The sequence below is a fragment of the Artibeus jamaicensis genome, unplaced genomic scaffold (genome assembly GCF_021234435.1).
Source record: "Artibeus jamaicensis isolate MK-2021 breed Jamaican fruit bat unplaced genomic scaffold, CSHL_Jam_final contig_233, whole genome shotgun sequence".
Classification (NCBI taxonomy): Eukaryota; Metazoa; Chordata; class Mammalia; order Chiroptera; family Phyllostomidae; genus Artibeus; species Artibeus jamaicensis.
The window spans coordinates 49,176,749-49,203,860 of record NW_026521486.1 but is presented as its reverse complement, the minus strand read 5'-3'; the positions used below and the strand labels follow the sequence as shown (position 1 = coordinate 49,203,860).

The following is a 27,112-nucleotide window of genomic DNA, read 5'->3' as shown; positions in this document are numbered from 1 at the left end:
ACAGTCTCCAGAATCATCTGGTGTAAGAGACCTTTGATGACTTGAGGGTGGCTGAGCTCACCCAAGGAAAGGAGAAAAACTATCCTTAACTAATGCCTTGGAACAGGTGTGAGTGAAGGGGGAAAGAGGGATTCGGTGAGAAAATTGGGAACAGTTTGAAAGATAGGAAAGGGGTCAGGAAAATTTCATTTAAGAAAAAGAACAAGGGAAAATACAGTTTCAAAAATGAGGAACTAATGAACGATTCAAATGGCAACTTGATAAAAACCGAAACATGATTCTTGGACTTCACAGTAAGAGATCTTCAGGACAATGATCTCAGTAGGAGTAGAAACCAGACCTAAGCGAGCAGAGGGGTGAATGGGAGATGAGGAAGTGGAAACAATGAGCATCTGGAGACTAAGGTTTGGCTGTGTAGGTAGGAGCAAGGTGAGGTGGTAGTCTGAGGGGGGAAAAGCTCAACAGAAAAAAGGTTATTTATTTAATGCATATATGCAAATTTCAGATATGTATACACACATATCAGAAATATGAGCATGTTTTTAGGGCAAAGCCAGAGATGGGGGGGGAGCGAGGTTCTGGGAAGATGGAGGGAAAGATCAGGTGCTCAGATAGATTGTCAAACACTTATTTTTTCTCCTGACATAGACAAGGTGGGGGGAAAGATGATACTATCTGAGGGTACTTTTCTTCTTTTCTTTAAGCTTTGGAGTGGTAACGCGTGAATCACTATGGGTGAATGTTTGTAAGTGCTGAGTGAAAGTGAAATTGCTTCTCATTATACAATACAACCTTTTTTTTTTTAACTCTTGCTCTAACTCTTAGTGTTTTTTAAGAACAAAATATCCTTAAAAGGAGATAAAAAGAGGAAAAACATTATCAAAGTGAATTTGTCTTTTAACATCTACATCCTTGTTGACCACTGGGAATTTGGTCATTGTTATCATTTTCCTATTGTCTAAGAAACAGATTTCTTCAGAGGCTAAAGAAAAACCTGGCTAAAGGTCTTCCAAGAACAGTAGCAATGATTAGGCATCTAACATGCCTATAGACTGCTCTGTCACCATGCTGCTGAATAATGGATAGTGAGCCTTTTATGTATAGTATTTAAAATAATTTATTGGTTCTATTTTTTTATATCGCTTGAGTTTATCTCAGAAATTAAATAGGATGAATTGCTAATTCACAGTTCTGAAAAATGATACATACTTTTTAACAACTAGTTTTGGACTGAATAATAAGCATTGTTTTTGTTTCTGGTTTTTTTTTTTTGGTTTGATAGTACCAAATGTATCTAGTATCAGTACCAAAACACTGATAGTGTTTCAGATAAAATTTAAACCTTCATGCAATTTTATTCAAAACAAATTAATAGAGTTTCTTCTATTTTGAAAGCATTATACTAGATACTAGGCGGGTGGGAGGCAAAGCGGATCTATCTCTTGACCTGAAGAATCTTTCTGTTAAGCAGACTGATAAAATTATAAGGAAGTGACCTATACTAATTGGGAATAGGGTGAGGGCAGTTCAGGAAAGAGTTCTTTGAGTCGGCAGTCTTTCACTTGAGTCTTGGAAGGTAAATAGATGAGGAAGGAATAGCATTCCAGCTAGAATTTTTAAAAAATATGGTGTATAGCCCTGGTTGGTGTGGCTCGGTGGATTGAGTGCTGGCCTGTGAACCAAAGGGTTGCCAGTTCAATTCCCAGTCAGGGAATATGCCTGGGTTGTGGGCCGGGCCCCCAGTAGGGGGCATGAGAGAGGCAACCACACATTGATATTTCTCTCCCTCTCTGCCCCTCCTTTCTCCTCTCTAAAAATAAATAAATAAAAATTTTTAAAAATATATGATGTATCAAGAGAGTAGATACTAGTAATGTCATAATTTGGGAGATTCTGGATTTTTTTTAATATCAAAATTTTATGAATTTAGGCTTCTCACTATCAGAGAAAGAAGTTACAAATAAGTAGAGGGAATATGTACTAGAATGAATTTTGTGATGCTAGTTGGAGTCAGAAGTGTCACTATGAATTTATAGTTTAAAAATATATATACAGATAGGTAGATTTAGAGATAAATATGTAAATATAGATTTGTTTACATACATACATGGGGATATATACTGGGGATATGTATAAATATAGTAATGAGCACACCAGTGCCCAGATCTTGGTTTTTCCAACAAAAAGGAACCTTGGAGAAGTGGTTGATTCCAAGGCTAAGGGCAGGGCAAATACAAGATAAGTCTGGAACATTTTATAGTGCTAGAAAGTGAGGAAATGCTAAAAAAAAAAATTGACAATATGTTGAAAAGACACCAAAGCCAACCTGAAAGAGCTCCAAATGGCCAAAGTTGAAACAGTTTGAGCAACAAAATAAAATAACCCAGGGGATAAGATAAATATCCAGAAGTCCATACTAGTATAAATAAAGTTATTGAATAGATGAGGGAGAAAGAACAATTCTTCCTTATGGAAGAATTTCAATTAATAAATGTAGAAGAAGGACAATAGAAAGCCACCATTAGAACACCACAGTTATAATTGCTGAAGGTGAAATCTACCCATGAACGCTAAAACTAGTGAATGAAAATTTAAAGAGGAACAGAGTTAAAGAATCTCTGTCCAAATATTTATGAATCATAAAGGGAAAAGATAATAACTTTACAGTGGAGAAACCTGGCAGACACAATCTTAACCAGGTGATCAAGGTTAACATCACCAGTAATAATACATCAACCTTTTGTACTCTTAATCTAATCTGAGAAAACATACTTAAAAAAAAACTTTTCTATTGAGCATTGCAAGATTTTCCAGGCTCATCTTCTATTTGCTCTGCAATAGCTCTGGAACCAACCACTGCTCGTAGGAGCCCTGGTTCCTTTTGTTGAAGAAATAAAGAAACCCAAATTGAGAGATATTCTACATAATATCTTATTAGTAATCTTCCTAAGTGTCAAGGCCATGAAAGACGAGAAGAGCTGTCATAGGTTGGAGGAGACTTACAGAGACGTGACTACTAATGTCTCGTTTCTGTTCCAGAATCCTACAAAATGCAGGACCCTGAAACAGAAACAAGACATTAATGGAAAACAGATAGGACTTGAATGAAGTCCGTAGTTTAGATAATAGTATTGTATTAATGTTTATTTCCTAATTTTGATAATTGTATTGTGGTGATGGGAGGAAAAGCTAGCTGAAAAGTATCTGGGAGCTTTTGTACTATCTTCAACTCTGTGAAAATATACAATTATTTAAAAAATAAAAGTTTAAAAACTATTAACTTTAAAAAATTTTTTCAAGTATGGAAATTTAGTCACTACTTCTTTATGCAAAAATACACCCTTAGAAATAAATGTAGTTTATATTCTGAAAAAAAGAAACATTATATGGGTGCATGTTTCATGTTCTTTTGTTTAAAATTTTCCTTTGAACCTTGAAGTTTTTTAGGGTTTTTTTTTTCATTTTAATTAGTTGCTCCCTTTTATCTGTTCTCATTCAAATTGGAAGAGTTCTTAGTTTAAAAAAAAATACTTAAAAATTCTACAGTTTATTCCTAAAAAAAATTATAACATTTTCTCTGAACAAGTGAGTTGTCCTGTTGATCCTTGAACAACATGGGGTGAGAAAAGCTGGCTCCTGCACAAAAATCTGTGGATAACTTTTGACTCCTCAAAATTTTACTGTCAATCCAAAGCCTTAACAGTAACATAAACAGTCAATTAACATTATTTAGTATGTTACATGTATTATATACTGTATTCTTACAATAAAGTAAGCTACAGAAAAAAATTTATTAAGATCCTCATAAGGGCCCTGGCTGGCGTAGCTCAGTGGATTGAGCGCGGGCCTGCAAACCAAAGGATTGAGTTCGATTCCCAGTCAGGGCATACACCTGGGCTGCAGGCCAGTTCCCAGCAGGGAACGCAAGAGAGGCAACGATACACTGATATTTCTCTCCCTTTCTCTTTTCCTTCCCCTCTAAAGATAAATAAATAATTTTTTTAAAAAGAACCTCATAAGGAAGACAAAATATGTTTACCTTATTTACTCAAAAAAATCTGCATGTAAGTGGGCCCACACAGTTCAAACCCATATTGTTCAAAGATCAACTATACTTTGCTCCTTTTCATCTTCTGAGGCTGTGTTCAGGCAATGTCGCCTCTTGCACAAGTAGCCATCTCAGGAGGAGGGAGGGAGGGAGGGAGGGAGAGAGAGAGAGAGAGAGAAGTGACATAGATTGGATTTATGAGAACAGGATTCAGGAATTTATTAGTGGCAGCTCATTTGCTTTTGTCCCAGTCTGGTTTCTGGGTGCCAATTTATTTAGTTAGGTAAGTCTATATTAAAGTATGTTTAAGTCTTATTATGAGGAGAGGTTTCCTGGAGCAGTGAGAGACCTCACCCTAAGCAATAGCTTGAGGAAACCGTACCTGGGGCCAGGTTTCCCAGTGAGTCATTGCCCAACCCTTAGACTTTCAAAGACCTTTGTTCAGAGATCTTTATTTCTGTGCTACAATTCATCCACAGGACGTTTAGGTATTCCACTTCAACCTACCTGGTGTGATAAAAAAGAAGTTTGGACTGGGAATTAGAACTCTGGCTCTCATACTAACTAGCTGGTGAGTTTGGAAAATTATTGGACCTCTATGTATCTCGACTTCCTCACTGTAAAAAGGGGGTTTTGATTACTTGATTTCTAAGCTGCTCTCTTGTAAAAATCTGCCATATGTATCTAAAGCTGAAGACATCTTCCATCTTAGCAAATGATTCCCCTTTCTCTGCATCCCTTTCTTACTTGTTACACCATGGTCCTTACAGTCTCTGAGGCTAAAAATCTTAGAGTTATTTTTGTTTTTTTTTAATAACTTTTTGAAAGATCATCTCTATTTGTTTTTAGAGAGAGGGGAAGGAAGGGAGAGAGAGAGAGAAACATCTATTGGCTGCCTCTCACATGCCCCAAACTGGGGACATGGCCCGCAACCCAGGCATGTGCCCTGACTGGAAATTGAAGCGTCTCCAGACCCTTCAGTTCAGAGGCCAGTACTCAATCCACTGAACCACACCAGCCAGAGCCACTAGTATTTTTATTAGTGACATGTATATCTCAACATGTGTAAAGCAAAACTCATTCTCCCTCTTCTTCCTATATACTCTCTCTGCTAATGGCATCAACATTCAACATTATTCAAGTTTGGTAGTGTCAGCTTTGATTCCTTCTCTTAACCGAAGTTCATTTTATTCTAAGAATAGCCAATTCTCTCTTTCCACCTTTCTATTCCCAGCTATTCTAATTTAAACCTTGATTACCTCTCACTTGGTTTTAGGATCTTGTTGACTAGTAATTTAAATTCCAATCTTTTCTGCTCTTCTTGAGTTACAAACTGCTGCAGAATCATCTTTTAAAACATGGCCCTTATTATGGTACTTGCTTTTTAAGAAATTACTTTTGTTCCACCACAGAGACTGTGGGGAATTCACTATAGAGTTCTTTTCTTACAAATGCACACAATGAGTCTCTGGGAAATTATTTTTTATTTGCCACAAAGGTCACATGTGTGCCAGGGACTGGCATCTTAAAATTACTGGATTTCATCTCAGCTCACTCACAGGCTAGTTCTGTCCACTATTGGAATATGGCCCAAACTCTAACATGATTTTCAAGGCTCTTCCCAGTCTCCCTTTCCATAGCTTATCTTCAACTTCTCTTGCACCTACAGTCTGACTCCATTGAAGTCTCCTGTGCTATTTCAAATCCCTACGGTGTGTTGCTATTCTCCCTACCTGAGACGCACTTTCCTCCTCCCACCCTTACTTGTTGAAATTTTGCTGTTCCTCAATTGCAAGTCAATTTAATGTCTCTTCCCTTCGTACCCACCGAACCAGAAAATCAGGTCCTGTTCCTGAACCATGCATTGCCTCTAACCACGTTCTGCCTCTTGTTGTAATTATTTCTGTGCACGCTAGCAAGCCGAATAGATTATGCACACTGTTGGGTAAGGCCTTCTCCCTACACCTTGTAGGAAGCAGTTACTCAGTAACGTGGTACCAGGTGACTCTTGCTTTTATTTGTTTCATAGGGTGCTAATCATATTACTGAGAAATAACAGTAAGCTTATGTGAAGAAAGATGTGGTCACGTGTGAGCCACCTTATTCCTCGAGTGTAAAGTGTGCTTACCCTGGCTTTATACCAGAATAGATGTGCTGACTTTTCCTAATTTTATGGCTGAGAATAATCAAAACCCTGGAATTAGACTTGGGAATTAAACCCTTTTTCTTAATCACACTCAGTTCCTCAAATCATTTATGCTTTTCCTTTTTTATGAACAAATTTGAGAGTATTGTGTATTTTTTCTTTGATTCAGAATTGATCGCTGTAGAATGGCCATTTTTACCCATACCCGTACTGGAAGCATAACTGTACCAAATAATGTCTTAAAGTATTGGTCGGTATTTCCTAAATTTGACTTAAATGGTTATTACTGAGGTTTTACATAATTAAGTTTAGTCTAATTGTTTGTTGTTTCATTGTCTTTTTCTTGGTAAGAAAAGATGGACAATATATGGTGGGTTTGTCAGTAATAAACTGGAAAGCAAATAGAGAAATATCATATATTATTTGATATATTCAGGGTTAATTCAAAGAACATGTATAGAGTTAAGGTCATTTTTATCCAGTAAGAACAGATCATATAAAAGCAGAACACTGATTGCTTATTTACTCTGGGTAAGGAAGGGTCTTTTCTTTTTTATTTTATTTGTTCCTCCAAGGGTACGATAGAGTGAGCACTATTATTATGAGAAATCTAAGATTTAGGGGCAGACACAGCTTTAGGTGATGGGGCCAACACCCACTTAGGTGTGTCTGTCTGTTTCTAACACCAGCACCATTACCATTAGAGGGTTCTGTGTTGCCTCTTGACGTGGAGATGAAAACAAATGAGTAAACAAACAAACAAAAAATCACAACTAGTGTTGTTTTCAGACAGGGATTTAGTTGGAAGAACAAATGCTACATATAGAAGAGCAGGACTGTCTTTTAGGGTTGCCGATCACTCACATTGTATCCCAGGACTTTTAGTGTGAAATGGAAGCCCAGGTTGCTCTGGTGGGAGGACGTGTATTCCGCTGCTGTCAAGGCTACTGAAGCAGTACCTGAATGAAGGTTCTGCCAACCCGATCAGTTATGCTCTGTGGTCGTACAGAGAGTTACAAGAAGTACTCTCATCTTTATTTTCACTCTTTAAATAAGAAAATGATTGACTCGTTTCTAATCTCACCTCTCTTGGACAAAGGTTGGAACTCCTTTGGTAATCATTGGGGGGAAAAAAACCAATCAAGTCAAGGGAAGGACCAGGTGATATCAAGGACATGGCATTATGCATTCTTTGACTTGAAAAGATTTTAGGAAAGAATTTAAGTATAGAGGTTTTAGTTCCCTGAATTTAAAGTTTATTATACTTTCCCCAATTGTTAAAAGGTTTAAAATAATAAGAATTATAACAAAAACTGCCCTGGCTGGTGTGGTTCAGTGGACTGAGTGCCAGCCTCTGGACAGAAAGGTTGCTGGTTCGGTTTCTGGTCAGGGCGTGTGCCTAGGTTGCGGACCAGGTCCGCAGTTAGAGGCGTGCGAGAGGCAGCCAGTCGATGTATCGCTTGCACACTGATGTCTTTGTCCCTCTCTTTCTCCCTCCTTTCCCTTCTCTATAAAAATAAACAAATAAATCTTTTTTAAAATTATTATAAAACCCAATACTAATATATTTAAAATTCTCTTAATACTACTATAACATGCCTACTATTTTAAATATATTATTTCATTAAATCTACATCAAAAGCCTTATAAAGGTAGGTATTCTAATTTTTTCAGCTGAAGAAACTAAAATTAAAAAGATAATGTAATTTGTTCAAAGTAACAAAGTTACGATTTAAGTGAAGTCCATCTCGCCTTACAGCCCTTGCGTTTTGTATTATTCACGCTGTGTCTCCAGCTCCTTCCCCAACAACAAGTGGCCACTGCTGCAGAGCTTGGGGAGAGAGGGCAGCCAAAAGAAACTTGGATGTAGGTGGTACCTAATTTGGCTGTGAGTCCACAGAGATGCTGATTGTACCTCCCCTGGGATGTAATTCAGAAGAGAAGAACATTTCACTCCAAATGTGACTTTGGAACAGAGTTAAGTTCAGGGGAAGGCCAATCGATGTTTGCACAGTAGGGTCAGTCATAAAATGATGGAACTGGAAGAGACCTTTGAGATCATCTGGCCTAACCTTCTCATTTTACAGGAAACTACAACCAAAAGATATTGAATCATTTAACCAAGATTATGGTTTTTGAGAGAACCAATAGAGGAACATGGCCTGCTGGTCTCTCTTTGCTCTCTCACAACACACTGCTGCCAGTACTTGGATGCTGGGGAATCCTCTTTTGTGTCTAATATTCTGCCTTTCTTTATTATTGAATAGGTATTTCAGTATCTGTAAACAAGATGGAATCAACTGCATTTAATCGACGGCAATGGACTTCACTTTCATTGAGGGTAACGGCCAAAGAACTTTCTCTTGTCAACAAGAACAAGTCATCAGCTATTGTAGAAATATTCTCCAAGTAAGTGCTGATTCTGGTCCAAAAGGACCATCTGTCTTGAGCAAACATTACCACCTGTCAGGGAAATCAGTAAAGGAAGTGCATGTTGTAACTCAGCTTTATTGAGCTCCTTTCGGGTTTTAAGCACCATACACGCACTATGGAGAAGGAGATTTTATGATAATAATCAGGGGACACATTTTATCTTTCAATTTTTGTTTAGTTGGGGAAAGAAAAAAGTCATAAATGCAGAAGATAATCATAAAACAGTAATTATTGAGCAAAATGTCTGCAAGTCTCAAATAAGTAGGAGTAAGGCCTAGATGCAGAGTCTGCAAGTCTCAAATAAGTAGGTGTAAGGCCTAGATGCAGAATAAGAGAGAGAGACCATCATGGGCATAGTCAGGAAGGCTTCCTGGTTGAGATGTTCTGAAGCAAGTTTTGATTTAGTTGAAGGGAATGGAATGTAAGGTGCACTCATCACCTGCCTTGTCTAATATGGTAGCTTCTACATATATGGCTATTTAAATGAAAATTAATTAAAGTCAAATAATATTTAGAATTCAGTTCATCAGCTGCACTGGCCACATTTCAAGTGTCCGATAGCTACACATAGCTGGTGGCTACCATACTGGACAGCACAGAAACATTTCCTCACTACGTGAAGCTCCATTGAACATTGCTAACTCCCTAGGCAATCTGTCGCCCTCTGGCTGCATTGTAGTAGTAAATAAAGGTCTACTGGGTCCTGGCTGATGTGGCTCAGTGGATTGAGCACCAGCCTGTGAGCTGAATAAGGTTTGACTGGGACACAGCCATATCCCTTTGCGTAGTATCTATGGCTGCTTTCATGCTACCACAGCAGAGTCGCTGCAGAGACCATATGGCCCTCAAAGTCTAAAATATTTACTCTTTGGCCCTTGAAGAAAAAGTTTGCTGTCTCCTGCTCTGGACCGTGAGTTCTTTGATATAAGGATCTTTCCTGCTTGCTTTCATCCCTGGTGGGTAGCATGGTGATTTGAACATAGTAGACACTCAACACATGTTGAAGAAATGGTTTATGGTAAATAATAAACCATGATGGCAAACACGTTGACTTCGCTCAAATAGAGATGCCGTAGTGGGGAGGAGCTCTGGGCAGATGGTAGTTTTACTTCACTAGTAGAGTTTGTTAATTCATAGAAGCTACATTATATTTAAGAGAAGAAAGATGGTAAAGACTGAAGCACATAATTCTAGGAGCTGTGTCTAGGATTTTATTAAGTGCCTAAATGAGAGGTTCTGTAATCTACAGTGTCGCCTTTTGTTCAATGACAAATCCGTCAAGCCCCTGCTATGTGGAAAATGCTGCCCTTCCAAACTGTTGGCCTTGGTTATCACTTAAGATAAAGTAGAGGCTGTGTGAGACTTCCTAGCCCTTTTACTTTCTACATTGTGCACTTTATAGTGCTGTAATTTTATGTCAAACATGTATTATTAAAAAAGACAATTAAGGACAATATTTCAGGAAAAAAGGGATCAAGATCTGGAGAGCTCTGAAGACTTAATCCCTGACCTCATGGAACTGAACAGCATAGTTTATATTGTAAACAGCATTCCCAGATTTCCTTCATCTTAATCACATGGGGTGCCCCTTAACAATATGGTGTTACAGTTATCTAGTCTACATGAAAAAAAATCTTCAAGGTTTAGTGGCTTCATATAATGAGAACATTTATTTTGCTTACTGGTCTCCAGTTTGGGCAGAGCTTGCCTTTGCTCCCCTCTGCATCAGCCAGGGTGCTCAAAGAGTGGGGGCTATAGTTTTATCTGAAGGCTCACTCAGCTCACGAGTGAGGTGGCTGATGCTGGCAGTCATCTGGGCTCTCAGCTGGGGCCCTGCTCAGAACACCTACACATGCTTCTCCGTGTGGCTGCTTGGCTTGGTTGGCTACGTTCCAAGGGCAAACGTCCAGTCACGGAAGGAGGGAGGGAACAAAGGAGGAAAGGAATCAGGGTCAGAAAATGTGTTGCCTTTTATGACCTAGCCTCAGAAGTTACACACTTTTGCCGCATTCTCTTCATTATAAGCAAGTCACGAAGGCTGGTTCGTATTCAGAGGAAGGGGAATTTGACTCTACTTTTCAATGGGAGGAATGTCAAAGATTGTTATAGACGTGATTGAAAACCACCCTGTGTGGCTTCCCTGCCTCCCCCTCCTTCCCAAAGATTCTGATTCAATATGTCTGGGATGGAGCCCAGGGATTTGTGTTTTTAACAAGTATTTCAGGTGATTTTTACCTTCAGGAAAATTTAGGAAACACTGGTAGTAGAAGAGAGGGACCTGTGAACCTGAAGCGGAGAACTTGAACATAAAGGAAAATGATAGATTCAGGCAAAGGATTGTAGAAGGAAAACATGAATAAAGGGAATAGGAAAGCAAGCAGTCCGGCACGGAGGAATACAGGAGGGACTGGTACAGTTCAGTTGGGGCCATACGGTGGAAGGCTGTAATGCCAGGCTCAGTTCAGGATTTGGTTAGATAAACAATGGAAACCATTGAAGGTTTCAGGCAGGGAGGATGACATGATCGGGCTTGCATTTCAGAAAGATGCTTTTGGCAAAGGTGTAAAAGGTGTACTGGAAAGGTGAGAGAGTGACGGCATGGAGACAAGTCATGGGACTCTCTTGAGAACCCAGGTGAAAGCTCTTGAGGGTGGGGGGCGGCAGGCATGGAAAGGAAGGGAAGGATTTGAGACAGTGTTGAGATGTGATTAATGGGACTTGGAAACTCCCTGTTCCGTAGAGAAACTTCTTCACATTCTTGCCCTTTCGCCCTCCCCAGCCCCACGTCTCTTCAGCTGAACGTGGCTTTCCCTCGACATGCGTGGCTTTCCCTTGACACACATCTTGGTTCTGCGTGGTGTCTGCCCGCTCTTTCTGCACATGCTTCTCTGGAATATTCTGAGGTCAGGGATGCTAATTTCCTACATTTCTGCTGTTTCCCATCCCTTGTATTTTGCACCCTGTTCTGAAGGTCTAAACCTGTGCTTTGAGACTCACGACTAATCACCCTATTCTTCTCTCGTCCTCCCCTTTGCTGCGGCGGGATGCCTCCCCTGGGGACCTTAGCTTCCAGATTCATTCTCTCAGTGTTTCTCAGTGGTGGTGCTGTTGGCTTTTTGGATGAGGCGGATCTTCCTTGTGCAGGGCGTTCATCATCTTCCCTTGCTCTAAATGCTGGCAGCACCCTGTGACGTTATGACAGCCAAAAAAGAAAAAGGGGGTGGAGGAGAAACCTCTGGCACAGAGAAATATAGGAGGGACTGGTACATTTTTCCAAGTGTCCCTTGGGGCCAGTAATGCCCCCAGTAAAGAAACACTGGTCAAAAAAAAAGATAAGTCTTTTATACACTGGTCTGTATAAATGACCTGATACTCTGGACTCAGAATTTCTTTTTTTTTTTTTTAAGATTTTATTTATTTGTCTTTAGAGGGGAAGGGAAAGACAGAGGGAAAGAAATACCAATGTAGCCGGCTTGGGTTGTGGGGGACTATGAGAGGCAACATACATTGATATTTCTCTCCACTCTTTTCTTCCTCCCTTAAATAATATAAATAATTTAAAAAAAAAAGAAATACCAATGTATAGTTGCCTCTCGCGTGTCCCCTGCTGGGAACTGGCCTGCAACCCAGGCATGTGCCTTGACTGGGAATCAAACCCTGATTCTTTGGTTCACAGGCCCATGCTCAATCCACTGAGCTATACCAGCCAGGGCTGGACTCAGAATTTCTTGATCTTCCCTGCTTCTTCAACCTGCACATGGTCTCTCATGCCCCTGTCTCCATTTCCAACCCCATCATTGCCCAGAATCTGTCTCTGAAGTGCACGCTTGGAAAACCTACTCCCTGCTTAGAGCCTCCTGTGTGTCCACATGTTATTCCTGCTGACCCTGCTCCTTGGCCACACCGGGACACTCAGGCTGTGATATCAGTCCTCTTCCCTCCCTAACTCAGTCAGTCACATTAGTGAAACTCTCACTCTTTCCTCAGTTCCTTTCTCACTCCTTTATTCTGTCCTTGTCTAGCCCAGCTAATTCTCAAGATAGAGAATTTGAGTCTTGCTATAGCACTGATAAGAGGAAGATGGAAAAAGCTGTTCATCTCATGGACCTTAATTTTGTAGAGACAAAGGCAAAGGGATCTTAGAGATCCCCTTCTCATAGCAGAGTAAGTTGTCTTTTCTCCAGGACAGTGATAACAGCAATGGCAGTTACGCAGAACAGTACATCCTGAGCTCATTCATCAGAATCAATGTGCCACACACTGCTAGACTCTTGATGGAAATAGATACTACTTCTAATCCTAACAAATATTGTATGAAAGAGGGACACTATCCCTGTTTTATAATTTAAAAAACTGAAGTGTAGAGAGTAACTAGCCCATGTTAGTATTTTAACTAGTTTCTGCCTGATGTTTTTCTTCTGATGCACATATCTGAACCTATTGAACTGGTTTGAAGGGTGAAAAGAATTTTCTTTGGTGTGTCGGGAGGATAGCAGTGACATTGCAGAGGAAGGGGAACAACTGAAGTAAGACACAGAAGTAGAGCAGGACATGATGGGCACTGAACACGGTGAAAATCGGAGCCTGGATTTCTTCTCCAGGTTTCATACTCGGTGGAGACATATTGCTGATATTGCCTTTAGGGTTCACTCACTGGTGTTCCCAAAGCAGATGTCAGGACTGTGTTCTACAAGTCATGTATGAATATCTACACCTAGTGACTTGATTTGCCCTTGTTTCTGAAACACTCTCTATTATGGGGTTTTGCAATTAGTAAATCCTATACAAGCCTAGGGAAGAGACTGTAGGAACCCTTAGGAGGCTTCTGATGAGAAATGAATATAAAATTTGGAGGAAACTTAATCTGACTGATGTTTGTAGAATTAGTTTTTTATCAGTGAAAATGACCAGCACTTAAAATATATTTTAATGAGAACACTTGCTCACCATCTTTAAATAAATACTCAAGTCTAACATTTTTAATCTGAAACTGCTCTGGCAGTAGGACTTAATTGCTTCCTATTCCACAGGGCTCAGATGCCACCACTTGACTAACTCTCCTAAGGCACGTGTGAGCCCTGTCTTCCTCTGCTGGAAGTCCCTGTGGCAACCTCAGGGGGTTCATCCTTGTCAGAGATTTAACCACTTTCAGTGTTGCATTCAGTAAGGAATGTCCTTCTGGACTTGAGGAGTATGCGCCTTTTCTAATCCAAGCATCTTTATTACATCTTTTCTCCACTATGGACGTCTTTTTGTACTTTTCATTCTGGTAACAACGTGCAGTTTATGAGGGTGCTGTGGATCCCCACCCTATTTTCCATGATCTGCAGGTGAAGGTTAAAACACTTTATCTGGAATTCTTGACTTGGTAAATTTGTGATGAATCCAGTCTGTACAAATGAGAGACTTCACACCTTTTGTCACAGTGTATTGTCTGCCTGGGGGGCTCTGAACTATTGGAAATCCCAGGCATGAGTGTGGTAACGGTTCTCTGCAGAGGCTGCAGACAAGAAGTTGAGCAGAGCAAAGACTGCCGGGCTTTACTTTCTACTTGTTACCAGTGCATTTTATGTTTCTGTGAACCTAAGAGTAATTTTTATGGCATCAGAGGTGATGTCTCATGAGTACTTTATAGCTCTGGGGTTTTCTTTTATTAAACTTCTATACTATATAAATTACTAAATTTGAGATAAGGAAGGGCCTGTTGATGGGTCAGTTTGAATGGCTAGCTTTGATTTAACTCACCATTAACTTGATTAAAATTTGGCTCTCATGCCCTGGCTGGTATAGCTCAGTGAATTGAGCACTGGCCGTGAACCAGTGTCACCAGTTCGATTCCCAGTCAGGGCATATGCTTGGGTTACAGGCCAGGTCCCCAGTAGGGGGCATGTGAGAGGCAACCACATATTGATGTTTCTCTCCCACTCTTTTTTCTTCCCTTCCCCTCTCTCTAAAAATAAATAAATAAAATTTTTAAAAAATAAAATAAAATAAAACTTGACTCTCTTGGTGGAATTTGGTTTCTTTGCAGAAGTTTCCTCGTTGACTCATATATTTTTGGAGTTAAAGGGAATCTAGCCCAGTGGTTTGCAAACTGTCTTAGTTGAGCTCTTCAGTGGAACTTCAGGGGACAATTGTGGGAGAACGGGAAGATCTAAAGGGCTGACTAAGGCCCTTTTCACCCCTGTCGTCCTGCTTGGATCCCTTTTATATCGTCCTAAATAAGATACGATTTGAAAAGAGCATTCTGCAGCAAAAGGGGTTTAGAAACCACTGACATGGCTGACCTTCATCCATTCCTCAACAGACAGTGATCCTGAGGCCCAGCAGTTTTGACTGAAGACCACAGCACACGCAGTGGCAGAACACAGCACAGAGATCCCTCCTCCAACCCCCCTGTGCCCGCCCCCACGTCACACTCTTCCCTCCCTTGTTATAACTTTACCCATTCCATTGTCCCAAGAAAGGACAGGGTTTATATTTAGTTTTCTGTAACTGTGCTTCCTTCATTAAAAAAAAAAATGACCCTTTGTTCTCCCTGGTTAACCTCTTTCCCTGTAACATTTTAGTGGTGAAATTGTTCCGGAAGAAAATACATTGCCTAAAACTTGGGAGTTTCCATTCTCCCCTTTTGGCTCAGTATTCCTTTGCTCTACTTGAGGGCCTACAAGGAAGAGTCATGGCTCAGGAACTCTGTTTTCTGGCCTTAGAAAAGTTTGAGACACTGTTATTACTCCCCAGATAATTTTAGCAGCTTCTATCAGCTGCCCCTCACAGCTGAACACTAATGAGCCAGTTGCAAGGTTAAATTCAGTATGTGAAGAGGAGGAGACCGAAGGGAAAAAACAATCTGGCAAGGGAAGAGGGATGAGATTTTTAAGTACAGAAATCTCATCGCAAATATTTCCCCCTCAACTTTGGATCTTCAAAATGCCTCTGCACCTTCCTCAAATCAGTGGCCTTCACATTTTGTGTCAGAATAATGCAAATTGCTCTGGGTGCCTTTGAGGAAAGGCTGAGGCCAGAATCCTAGTTTAACACTGAATTCAGAAGTATTGTGCCATAGAGCCTCTTAGCATTCTGAGGATATAAAGTGTAAAAGTACCAAGGACCTGGCTTGGAAGAAAGCAGCAGTGTAGAACGACGGGTCTCCCTGCTTATGTACTATTTAGCAGGTACTTCGTTACGAATACAGGGTGGGGATATTTGAGTGGGAGTATCAAAACACCATTCAAGATGGCCATCAGCATACATGCCTGTGTCTTACAGATGCCTCTGTGCTAAAAGGTCAAGACTGAAGATGAAAATTATTTTGATTTTCTTTCTTTAAATCTGTGTTTCTGTTAAGACAGAAAAGGGAACTTCTGAGCTTATTTATCTGGCTAACCACAGTGTAAATATTTTGCCTTGGAGAATAATTGACTAAGAATAAACCCGTCTGCAGATCAGCTCTGGTTTTCATATATTGTATTATTGCTGTAATACACTGAAGATGATTACCCAAGGGTGTGGAAACACAAATTCAAGGCCATTTCTCAGTTCCTTTCTAGCTATAATCCACTGTATTTCTGCATTTCCATTTTTTAGGGAGTCTCTCAGTCAGATATGTTAGAACAAGTGGGGGGAAATATATATATAGAAGGACATTCACTAGAGCACTATTTATAATGGTAGAAAACCAGAAAGAATCCAAATGCCCATTAAAAGGAGTATGGGTAAATTAATTATATTTACAATGGAAGAGGATTGTCAGGGTAGCCAAGGGCTTCTGTTGCTAAATCGAGATGTTTGTTAACCTTTGCCTTACATGACTTCTCACCACTTCTTCCTTCCACGTTTTTTCTTCTCTTGATTTCACTGGCAGTCTCCTAGTTTTCCTCCTACCTCTCTGTCTGTTCCTTGACATTCTCTCTTATCATTTTTTCTTTCTCGTCTGACTCCTAAATACCAGGGTCTCCAGGACTGAGTTCTGGGCCTTTTCTTGCACTACACACTCTGCAGGTGATATCATGCATGGACAGACCTAAATTTATAGTATTGGATCAGATTTCTCTTCTGAGCTCTAGACACATGTATCTAATTATTGCCACCACCAAATGGATGTTTTAGTTGGCATGGCTAACCCTGACCCCTTGATCTTCCCCATCTGCAAATTCACTCCTCCCTCAGAATTCCCCATCCCAGTAAACAGTACTTCCATTGACTCAGCTGCCAGAAACCTGGGAGTCATTCTTGACTTCTTCCCCTTCCTCTTATTACCAATCCTATTGATTCTACCTCTGAAATATATCTCAAATCTATTCACTTTCCTTCCTGTCCAATGCCATGACTCTGGGCCAAGCCAGCATCGTCTCTCACTAATACCACCTTCATTTGAGAATGCAGAGAGCTCTTTTAAAAACATAAATTGGGTCAATGACCATTCCTTGTACCTATGATTAAATTCAAAACCCCTAGTATGGCCTGCAAAGCCCCTGCCTCCCAGCATCATCTCCTGTTCTCTCCCTTTCCCAGTGCCCTTCAGCAACACTGGAGTTCTTTGTGTACCTTATACATGAGACGCTTTCTTGCCTTGGAGCCGTTGAGTGTGCCATTTTTCTGTGCCTGGAATGCTTTTCTCATTTCGTTTTGCCTGGCTAACTCCTTCTGGTCAAACTTCAGATCTCAGGCTAAAGGTCATTTCTTTCACTCACAGGCTATGCCCTGCCCTTTCCATTTGGTTCCTTTGTTAGGTTACTTAATAATACTCTCTTCATTTCCTTTGAAGGGTTCTGCACTATATATGTTGTATATATGTGTACATGCATATATATACATAAATATATGTGTGTGTGTGCTTATGTGTTTAATATCTATACTGCAAACTGAGAGCAGGAACTGTGTCTCTTTTAGTAATTTATTATTTTTTTAAGATTTTATTTATTTTCAGAGAGAGGGGGAAGGAGGGAGAAGAAACATCGATGCATGAGAGATACATTGATCAGTTGCCTCCCACACACCCCAACCAGGACCTGGCCTGCAACCCACTGGGAATCAACCAGTGACCTTTTGGTTCACAGGCCAGCATTTAATCCACTGAGCCACACCAGTCAGCCCTTTTTTAGTTATCTCTTTCACTACTTTTTCTTTAGTGCTTAGAACATCTTAAATGAAAACTTTAGCTGCTCTAAAATGGACAAAGGAAGATGCAGAATAGTATGTTCAATATTATTCGATATTTGTTTTTTTAATATGTATGTTTTAGATGTTAATCCCTTATCAGATATATGATCTGCAGATATTTTCTTCTATTCCATAGGTTGCCTTTTCAAGCTATTAACAGTGCCCTTTGATATGCAGATTTTATCAAAGTCTAATTTATCTGTATATTCTTCTGCTGCCTGTGCTTTTGATGTCATATCTGAGAAATCATTGCCAAGTCCAGTGTCATGAAGCTTTGCCCCTGTTTTCTTTTAAGGCTTTTATAGTTTTTGCTCTTACACTTAGGTTTCTACTCCACTCGACTTAGTTTTTGTTTATGACATAAGGCAGTGATTTTCAAGCTTTTTCATCTCATGGCACACATAAACTAACTACTAAAATTCAGTGGCACACCAAAAAATACATTATTGTTTTGTTGCTCTGACAAAAAGTAGGCATAATTTTGATTCATTCACTTGAGACAGCTATTGTTATGTTGGCTGTTGTCATTATTTTTAGCTGGCAGTCTAAAGGGAAAGAGCTCCACGCCCCTGACTGAACAGTCCGGGATTGCAGTTTTTGCACACTCCTGCGGCACACCCGTGTGCTGCAGCAGACGGTTCAGAATCGCTGGTAGAATGTAAGAGTCCAACCTCGTGTTTTCATGTGCGGATATATACTTTTCCCAACACCATTTGGTGAAAAGACAGTCCTTTCCTTGTTACCCGGTCCTGGCACCTTTGTCAAAAATCCTTTGGCCGTATATGTAAAAGTTTAGTTCTGGGCTCTCCATTTCTTTGTTGATCTTTACCTGTACATCTGTCTTTAGGCCAATACTACACTGGAGGTTTTTTTTTTTTTAATTGTGTTAAAATATACATAACATAATTTACTATTTTAACCACTTTAAAAATATTTATGTATTTTTAGAGAGAGGGGAAGGGAGGGAGAAAGAGGGAGGAAAACATCAGTATGAGAGAGAAATATTGATTGGTTGCCTTCTGTATGCACCCTGACTGGGGACCAGCCCACAACCCAGGCATGTGCCCTGACTGGAATCGAACACGAGACCTTTTTGCTTTTCAGGACAACGCCCAACCAACTGAGCCACACTGGTCAGGCCACTTTTAAGTGTACAGTTCAGTGACATTAAGAAGATTCACACTGTTGTGCCACAATTACCACCATCCCATTGTTTTTTAATACTGTGTTCTGCATAGTATTATATATTCTATTACATATATGTATATGTGTGTGTGTATATATATATATACACAAATTATAGTTTATTTATCAGTCTTCTGTGGAAGGGACACTCAGTTGTGTTTAGTCTTTTACTATTACAAGTAATGCTATCACAAATAACCTAATATAAAAGTCATTTTTGCTTGTGTGAGTATATCAATAGAACAAATTCTGGAAACAAGTTTTGAATCATAATGCTATGCTTTTGTAATTTTTGTTAAATGGACAAAGTGCCTTTCATGGAGGTTTTATTAATTTACCCTCAGTATATTAGCTTTTAAAAAAGCTTTCCTACTTGATAGGTAAAATATATTCTTAGTGTTGTTTGAATTTTCACTTTGAGGCTAGACATTCTTTTGGTTTGGTTAAGAGCCATTTGGTTTTCTTTTCTGTGAACTGCGTGTTTATATTCATGCCTATTTTTCCATTAAGTTGTTTATCATTTTTTTATTAATTTGTAAGAGTTCTTTGTATTTTAGGGAAATTAACCATTTGTCTGTAATATAAGTTGCAAATATCTTTTTAGCTTGTTGATTGACGTATAGCACTTGTAAGTGGAAATGGAAGGAAAATTCCATTTTCTTTCATCACCTGTCACGGTCAATGAAATCCCAGAGATTTTTGGAGTGTTTTTTACCCAGTCCTACAGAAAGCTCTGCCAGTTGCAAAGTAATACCCAACTGGTGAATAAGATTCTTATCAATATCTGATTGTTAAAGTTTAAACAGTGATAGGAAGGGAAGAGGCCTTAGAAATCTCCTCACACAGTCACTTAATTTTGTAAGTTAGGCCAGTAAATGACGTGATATAACCCAGGTTCCATAGCAGGTGAGCAGTAAGGCCAGAATCCGGATTATTTCTGACCTCCATTTTGTGTGAGGTTATTCTATTTAACAGAATACTGAGAACGTTCTAAGCTTCTGAAGGTGTTTATGAATTGAAAGTTGGTTTTGGTAGAGAAATAGCGTCTTGCCCCCAAAATTTGGAGAACGCATGCGTGCACCAGCTCGTTTCATTTTGTCTCTGCTTCAGAGAGAGCGAGATGGGTTGCCAGCGGCTCTGCCGGAGCCATCCGAAAAAACTCAGCCAGGGTTCTGGTTCTCGCCCCCTCTGCCCGAAGGGGCACGGCCTGGTCCACAAGTGCGGCCGCGGTCTGTGCTGCCCGTGTTGCCGCCCGACACGAAGGAGAGAGGCTCAAGTTGGACTAAGTGAACGGGTCCTTCGAGATACCTACCTTACCACAGAATGGCTAGGCCCTTGTACATAAAATAAAATTTTTTAAATAAAAAAGAAAGAAAGAAATGGATTCTTCCCATTCTATGCTTTGTTTGTTTGTTTTTGCTCACCTCCTTATCCTTCCCCAAATGTCTTGTGAATTCTGAAATTCTTCCTGAAGGCAGAGAAACAGCGGCCTTTTAAAGGTGCCCTTTTCTGGGGTTGGACCGGTGCTGAGTTCTAGGTGTGCAGACCCAAGAAGAAGCACATGATGGGGGTTTTCCGAGTGATGGTGCCACTCTCAGTGCTTCACTCAGACCCTCGAGGAGGCCAGCTTAAGGTTGTTCTGGGTGGGCTTGGAGGTCTGCTGCCTCCTGGACCTCCCAGGCCTTGTGTGCCTTCAAATGGAGAAAACTTGATCCCCCCCGAAAAGCCCTGGGACTTCGCTTGTTTCTCGGGGATCTTTTGGTCCCAGTAATAAAAGTGATAATATAAAGTGATAAAAAGTAATAATACTGTTATATCTGCCTGTCTATCAAATCTAAGATGCCCCTGATCATAGGCTGTGCCACTGTTTTATGCGTCACTATGAAAAAACACTGCCAGTTAAAAGGACTGGTGCTTTCTGAAGACATAGACTCTTCTCACATGCCACCCTTTATGTGCATAAAAAAATAAAATAGTTTTTCTCCAAATGCCAAGTCATAGTGTAATCGCTTTAAAGACATTTTAAGTTGCAATGTGATAGTACCATCAAATACATTTAACTGAGCCAAACTGACAATGCCAGTCAATACTTAGACCAAATTCACACGTACTCAGATAATGTGACTACCTCTAGGTTGACAAGAATTAAAGATTTCCTGGGCAATAATGTGGGGGAAAGATGCATTCTGGGATTAATGCGGTGCTATCATGCAGTGCTATATCCTTTGACTATTCCCAGGGCAGTTTTACACGTGTACTCTCATTCAGTCTTCTCAGCAGCCTGGAAAATAGCTATAGAAAGCTATTTTTCCAGATAAGGAAACTAATCTTAAAGAGGGTAAGCGACTTGCCAGACATCATAGTTAATAAGTGATGAAACTGGGACTTAAACCCCAGAGTCTCTGCTCTACCCAGTTGTTTCCCAGCATTTGGCCCCACCAGCTCCAATATTTCTGTTGTATCTGAGCAGATGACTGGAACAGCACCAGAGGTGAGGGCTGCTCTGATTCTCTGCTTCTTCTGATGGAGTTGTTAAAGACAGGTGCTGTCAGAAATAGGTTTGCAGAAGTAGTTTTTTTAAATATTGAAACAGTAAAAATCTAAGTTTAATTTGAGGACCTTTTCTTTCTCCCCACTTCTCTGAAGGTACCAGAAAGCCGCTGAAGAAGCAAACATGGAAAAGAGGAGAAATGTGAGTATTCAGAGCACCGGGCACGTGGAACTTCAGGAGCAGAGCCTGTGTGGCCCAGCCACCTGCAGCATCTGCAGGGCTTGGGCTCCATGTCAGCTGAGCTGGGCACTTGTGCCAGCTGCTCTGGTTTGCGAGCCATTTGCTCAGGAGAACTTGGCTTAGGTGCAGGGAGTCTTATTTTTTCACAAACGTTCTCTTTTTGAACCACTTTTTCTTTCCGGAGTTCAGCGAAGGACAGAAGGCCAAGTGCTTTGCCTAAGGTTAGTAAAATGGCTCACCACTTCCAGCTCAAATTAGGATACAGGGTTTCCTAGGCTGCCATCGTTTTTTTCCAAACCAAACAACCAGAATTTCTGTACCTCTCTGCATTCAAATGGTAGCAGCTGTGCCACTGTTGTCCTCTTCTAGGTCAGGGGTGTCAAACTCATTTTCACAGGGGGCCACATCAGCCTCACGGTTGCCTTCAAAGGGCCGAATGTAATTTTAGGACTGTGTGAATATAACTACTCCTTAACTGTTAAGGAGTTGAAATTACATTAGGCCCTCTGAAGGGAACCTTGAGGCTGATGTGGCCCCTGGTGAAAATGAGTTTGACACCCCTGCTCTAGGTTCTTTTTTAAAACACACTTCCTGACCCAGTCTAGTTAGCAAGTTTCTTAGCTGCAGGATCCATCAAAGGCTGAAACCTCAGAACAAGCTCTCTGCTCATCCTCATTCTTTACACTCCCTGCTAGATAACTTCCAGCTGGGCTGTGTGGTATAATTCTTTTGAAATCTTACTTGATTTAATCTTACAGAGGGGAAAGACATATTTGGGCAAGAATTCTTTAATTTGGCTGGCATTACAAAAACATCCTCCTGGCAGTTTTCAGTACCTAACCTATTTAAATTAGTATATAACATGCCCCTTTCACTTTGTTCTAAGAGGGGTAATGCTAAATTAGTCCTTAGCTTAGTTTTCCTATAATTCAAGAAATGGATCCCCTCGGGTACATTGTAAGAAAAAGCTACCATCATTTTACTCAAATGCTAGTTTCTTTTTACTCCTTCTCTTTCTCCCTTGCCTGTTATTTCCCATTTTTCTCCTTCCTTCTTCCCTTCCTTCCTTTCATTCATTCATTTAGCAAGTATTCACATAGCACCTAGTATGTACCAGGTCCTGTTTTAGGCATTCATACAGACTACATCTCTGCCACCGTGGAGCTTACATTCTAGTAGAAGAAACAGACAAAGTTATTGTGACAGGTGATGACATTAGCTATGAAACATATGCAGTAGGTAAGAGAGATAGGGTGTAGGGTGGTCAGGGAAAGCCTCTGATAACTAGACATTTGAGCAGAGAGCTGAGGACATGAGCCAGGGAGAAGAACAATTCAGACAGAAGAGCACATGCAAAGGTCCTGAGGCAGAAATATTTTTAGTGTGTTTGGGGAACAGGAAGAACAAGATGATATAGGGTCATTGGGAGGACCTGGACATTTACCCTGATTGAATGGGGACCTTTGAAGGGTTTGTGTACAAAGCTGAATTAAATTTTAAAAAGAGGAGGGGCTAGAGCTACAATGGCAGAAACATAATGACCAATTACAAGACAATTACAGTGATTTAAACAAAAGATGATAATGGTGATGAGAAGTGGTCAGGATTTATACTGGGGGTAAAGAGAAAGAGAAGAATCAAGAATGGCACTAATGTTTTTTAACCAAACATCTGGAAAAATGATATTAACTGAGACAAGGAAGACTGGAGTAAAAGCAGGTTTAGAGAAGAAAAAATAGTAGAAGCTCAGCTTGGGACATATTAAGTGTAAAATTTTTTAGTAAGATATCTAAGTGGAGATGTCAAATAGGAACTTGGATGTACAGATCTAGAATTGGAAGAGGTCTGGGCTGGAGATGATGAGCTATGTATCAAAGACACAGTGGTTTTTAAAGACACATGATGCATAAGACTACATAGGGAGTGAGTGTAACTAGAAAAAGGCTTGAGGACTGAGCTCAAGGGCACCTTAGTGTTTAAAGTTTGGATAGATAAGGAGGAACCAGCAAAGGAAACAGAGAGAGAGCAACTGGTGAAATAGCAGTGAAACGAGAGAATGTCAGGAATCAAGTGAATAATGTGATTCTAAAAGGAGAGTTCTCAACAGTCAAACACACAGATAGGCTGACAATTGACCATTGGACTTTTTTCTTAAGATTTTTAAAATTTGTTTTTAGAGAGAGGGGAAGAGAGGGAGAGAAACATCAGTGTGTGGTTGCCTCTCTTGCACCCACCACTGGGGACCTGGCCCAAAACCCAGGCATGTGCCCTGATAAGGAATTGAACCAGCAATCCTTTGGTTCACAGGCCAACACTCAATCCACTGAGCCATACCAGCCAGGGCTGACCATTGGATTTGACCACATGAAGGTCATTGGTCATCTGGTGCTGTTTGGGAGGGATAGGATGAAGGCCCGATTGAACTAGGCTAAAGACAATAGGGCGACAGAAGTTGACACCATGAGCATAGACAAACGTTTATGGGGCATCTCTTCAGTACCAGCTGCTTAAAGACATAGAGGAATAAGATGTGGCCCCTGCCTTCAAGGAGGACTGTTCGGAGTTTGAAAAATAAAATTGATAATCCCAGTATGGTAAGTACCATATTAAAGAAACACTCAAGTCCCAACCTGTGTGGCTCAGTTGGTTGGGCATCATCCTGCAAAGCAAAAGGTCGCTGGTGCACTTCTGGGTCAGAACATATGCATGGGTTGCCAGCTCAGCCCCCAGTCTGGGCAAGTGCAAGAGACGACTAATAAATGTTTCTCTCCCTCCCTTCCCCTCTCTCTAAAAATAGATAAATATAACCTTTAAAAAACAAAACATTAAAATAAGAAAAAAGAAAGAAATACTCAAGGTGCTAGGGAGACACATAACCTGGACTATGCCATGTCAAGGAAGGCTTCCCAGAAGTGGTGCCTGATGGAGCCCAAAGGGCAAATATGAATTAGCTTTGGGGGGTGGGGTGCAGAGGAGTGGCGGAGGGAGCAGCACAGGTGCAACATGGAGGTAAAAGAGAACAGGTACCTTTGACAATTGAAAAGGTAATTGTCACATTCACCAAGTTGGAGAATTCAGGAAAAGAAGCAAATTAAAGGATGAGGAATAAAGAGAAGAGAGGAGAGACTTCAGCCTTAGATAAGATTGAGTATAAATGCCTATAGGATTTCCAGGAGAATTAATAGGTGAGGAGAGATATCTGGCTGGAGTTATGGGTTATGAGTCACCAACAGATAGCATGTGGGCGAAACCAGATCACCTACAGAGGACACGTACGGTGAGCAAAGAAGAGGACCTACAACAGGGCCTCGTGGGGCCCCACCGTAGATCCAGCATTTCTACTTCCAGGAATTATCATTGGTAAAAACTCATGAGTGAAATAAAAGAAAAGAAACTTAAAAGGATACTGTTTGCAGAATATTTTGTAATACTGAAAAATTTGAAATAATGCAGGTATTTATCTGTGGGGGAATAGAAAACTAAGGTACATACATTCAATATAGTAGTGTATTATATTGTATAGTATAATACATATAGTATTATACTGTATAGTTAATGTTTCATGTTTATATATTGACATGGACAGATATCAAAAGCACATTAAATGATTAAAGCAAGGTACAACAGTAAGTACAGTATGAGTTTGTAGGGAAAATGTAGTGTATAAAAATAAAGGGAAAATTAGGAATGTATGCACCAAACCATTGTCAGTGGGTACATTGGTTGGCAGGGGAGGGGGTGTCAAGTAGGGAAAAAGTCACAATCAATATAGATATGAATACATTTCTATATTGATTGTGACTTTTTTCCTACCAATAAATTTATTACTTTTGTAAGTGAGAAAAATAGTAAGTTAAAAATGAGATAACCAAATGAAAATTCTACAGAGGTAATTTGTGGTCATCAGTGCTACCTCAAAAGTGTTTTGGTGGTAGAATCAGAGTGAATGGAAAGTAGAAGTAGCAGCTATAGGTCCCATGCTTTCAAGACCCTTAACCATGCAATGCAGGAGACAGCACTAACTAGAGGAAGACATAAAGCTGAGGGAGGAACTTCTTATTTTGAAATAATGTTGGATTTACAGTACAGTTACTAAAATAATACAGAGAGCTCCCACATACCTCCACCCACCTAGCTTCCCCTAATGTTAACATTTTACACAAGTATGGTACCTTTATCAAAACCTGAGAAATTGCGCTGGCTGGCGTGGCTCAGTGGATTGAGTGCTGGCCTGAGAACCAGAGGGTTGCCAGTTTGATTCCCAGTCAGGGCACATGGCTGGGTTGCGGGCCGGGTGAGAGGCAGCTGCACGTTGATGTTCCTTTTCCTCTCTGCCTCTCTTTCCCTCTCTCTAAAAATAAATTTAAAATCTCTCTAAAAAAACCCAAGAAATTAATATTTGTGCAACACTATTAACTGAACTACAGACTTTATTCAGAGCTCATCACTCTCCACTAATGACGGAGGGTTGCTTTTAAGACCCACTAGACTTGTAAGACGTCTGGATTGTCTCCTGAAGAACAGGGAGAGATGTCCACATAAATTTATAGAAGTGACTGACCAGGTGAAAGAATACTTAAGCATTCTACCATGGAAAGCAAGTCAGAGAAACATTCAGGAGCAAGTGGGTAAATTTGCTCCTTGAGCAAATAGTGGGATGGTCTGAATTCCCACAAATTTTCTCCTCCTTTTCTCTTCCTCTTCCACTTTCACCCAGGACTTGAAAACACAAACCATTCACACCACCATCAGCTGTATTTTCAGGTTCCCTTCAAGCGTGGAATGTGCCACTTCTCGGAACCCATGCTCTTTGGGCACTCGTCTCCAAAACCACTGGTCACCTCTTTTCTGAGAAGCTCTCAGCCTAGCCATTTCTTCCCTTCCTTGGAGGCTGTGTGTCCAGACAGTCCGAGTCCCCAGTCCCACTGCCGTAGCCCGCCAAACGCCCTCCTGCTTTTAATATGAAGGTTCCCGGGCCGATTTCAACATTAGAGCTCTTTTGACCCAGACTCTTCATTTTTCTGGTGAGATAACTGAAAACCAAAGAGAGAGAGGGATTTATTCAAGATCACACATCTCAGAGTGACGGAGCAGGGACTCATCCTAATTGCAGGTCAAATGCTCCTGCAGAGAGGATGCTGTGTTACATCTCCATGGCGTTCCTGGTCTGGATTCAGGCAGCCAGTTATGGTCCAGAGACAAGCCTGCCAAGATTCTCAGCCTCGCTGAGTAGAATGAACAGTGTGCCCAGCGTCACTTTGACAAAGGAGGCCATGAGTAGTGCAGCAACCGATGGGCCCCTTGAAAACTTGCAGCATCCCTGACTTCCCACTGCCTTATTCTAGGAAAATACTGGAGAAAACATTAAAACCTTGGTACAGATGGCATCAGAATTTTACCTCATTTT

The 27,112-nt window shown here is 40.5% G+C and overlaps 1 protein-coding gene and 1 pseudogene across 2 annotated transcripts in view; one reads left to right on the top strand and one right to left on the bottom strand.

The window, feature by feature from the left end:
* LIMA1 (LIM domain and actin binding 1) overlaps positions 1–27,112 on the top strand; it is a 79,727-nt gene that overhangs the window by 16,502 nt on the left and 36,113 nt on the right. For both annotated transcript variants that reach the window (XM_037136606.2, XM_037136597.2), the window contains exons 2-3: positions 8,462–8,603; positions 21,621–21,666. In XM_037136606.2, coding sequence (XP_036992501.2) covers positions 8,485–8,603; positions 21,621–21,666 — 165 coding nt within the window. In that variant the 5' untranslated portion in view covers positions 8,462–8,484. The remainder of the gene's footprint in view (positions 1–8,461; positions 8,604–21,620; positions 21,667–27,112) is intronic.
* On the bottom strand, positions 13,607–14,924 carry LOC119058938 (39S ribosomal protein L30, mitochondrial-like; annotated as a pseudogene).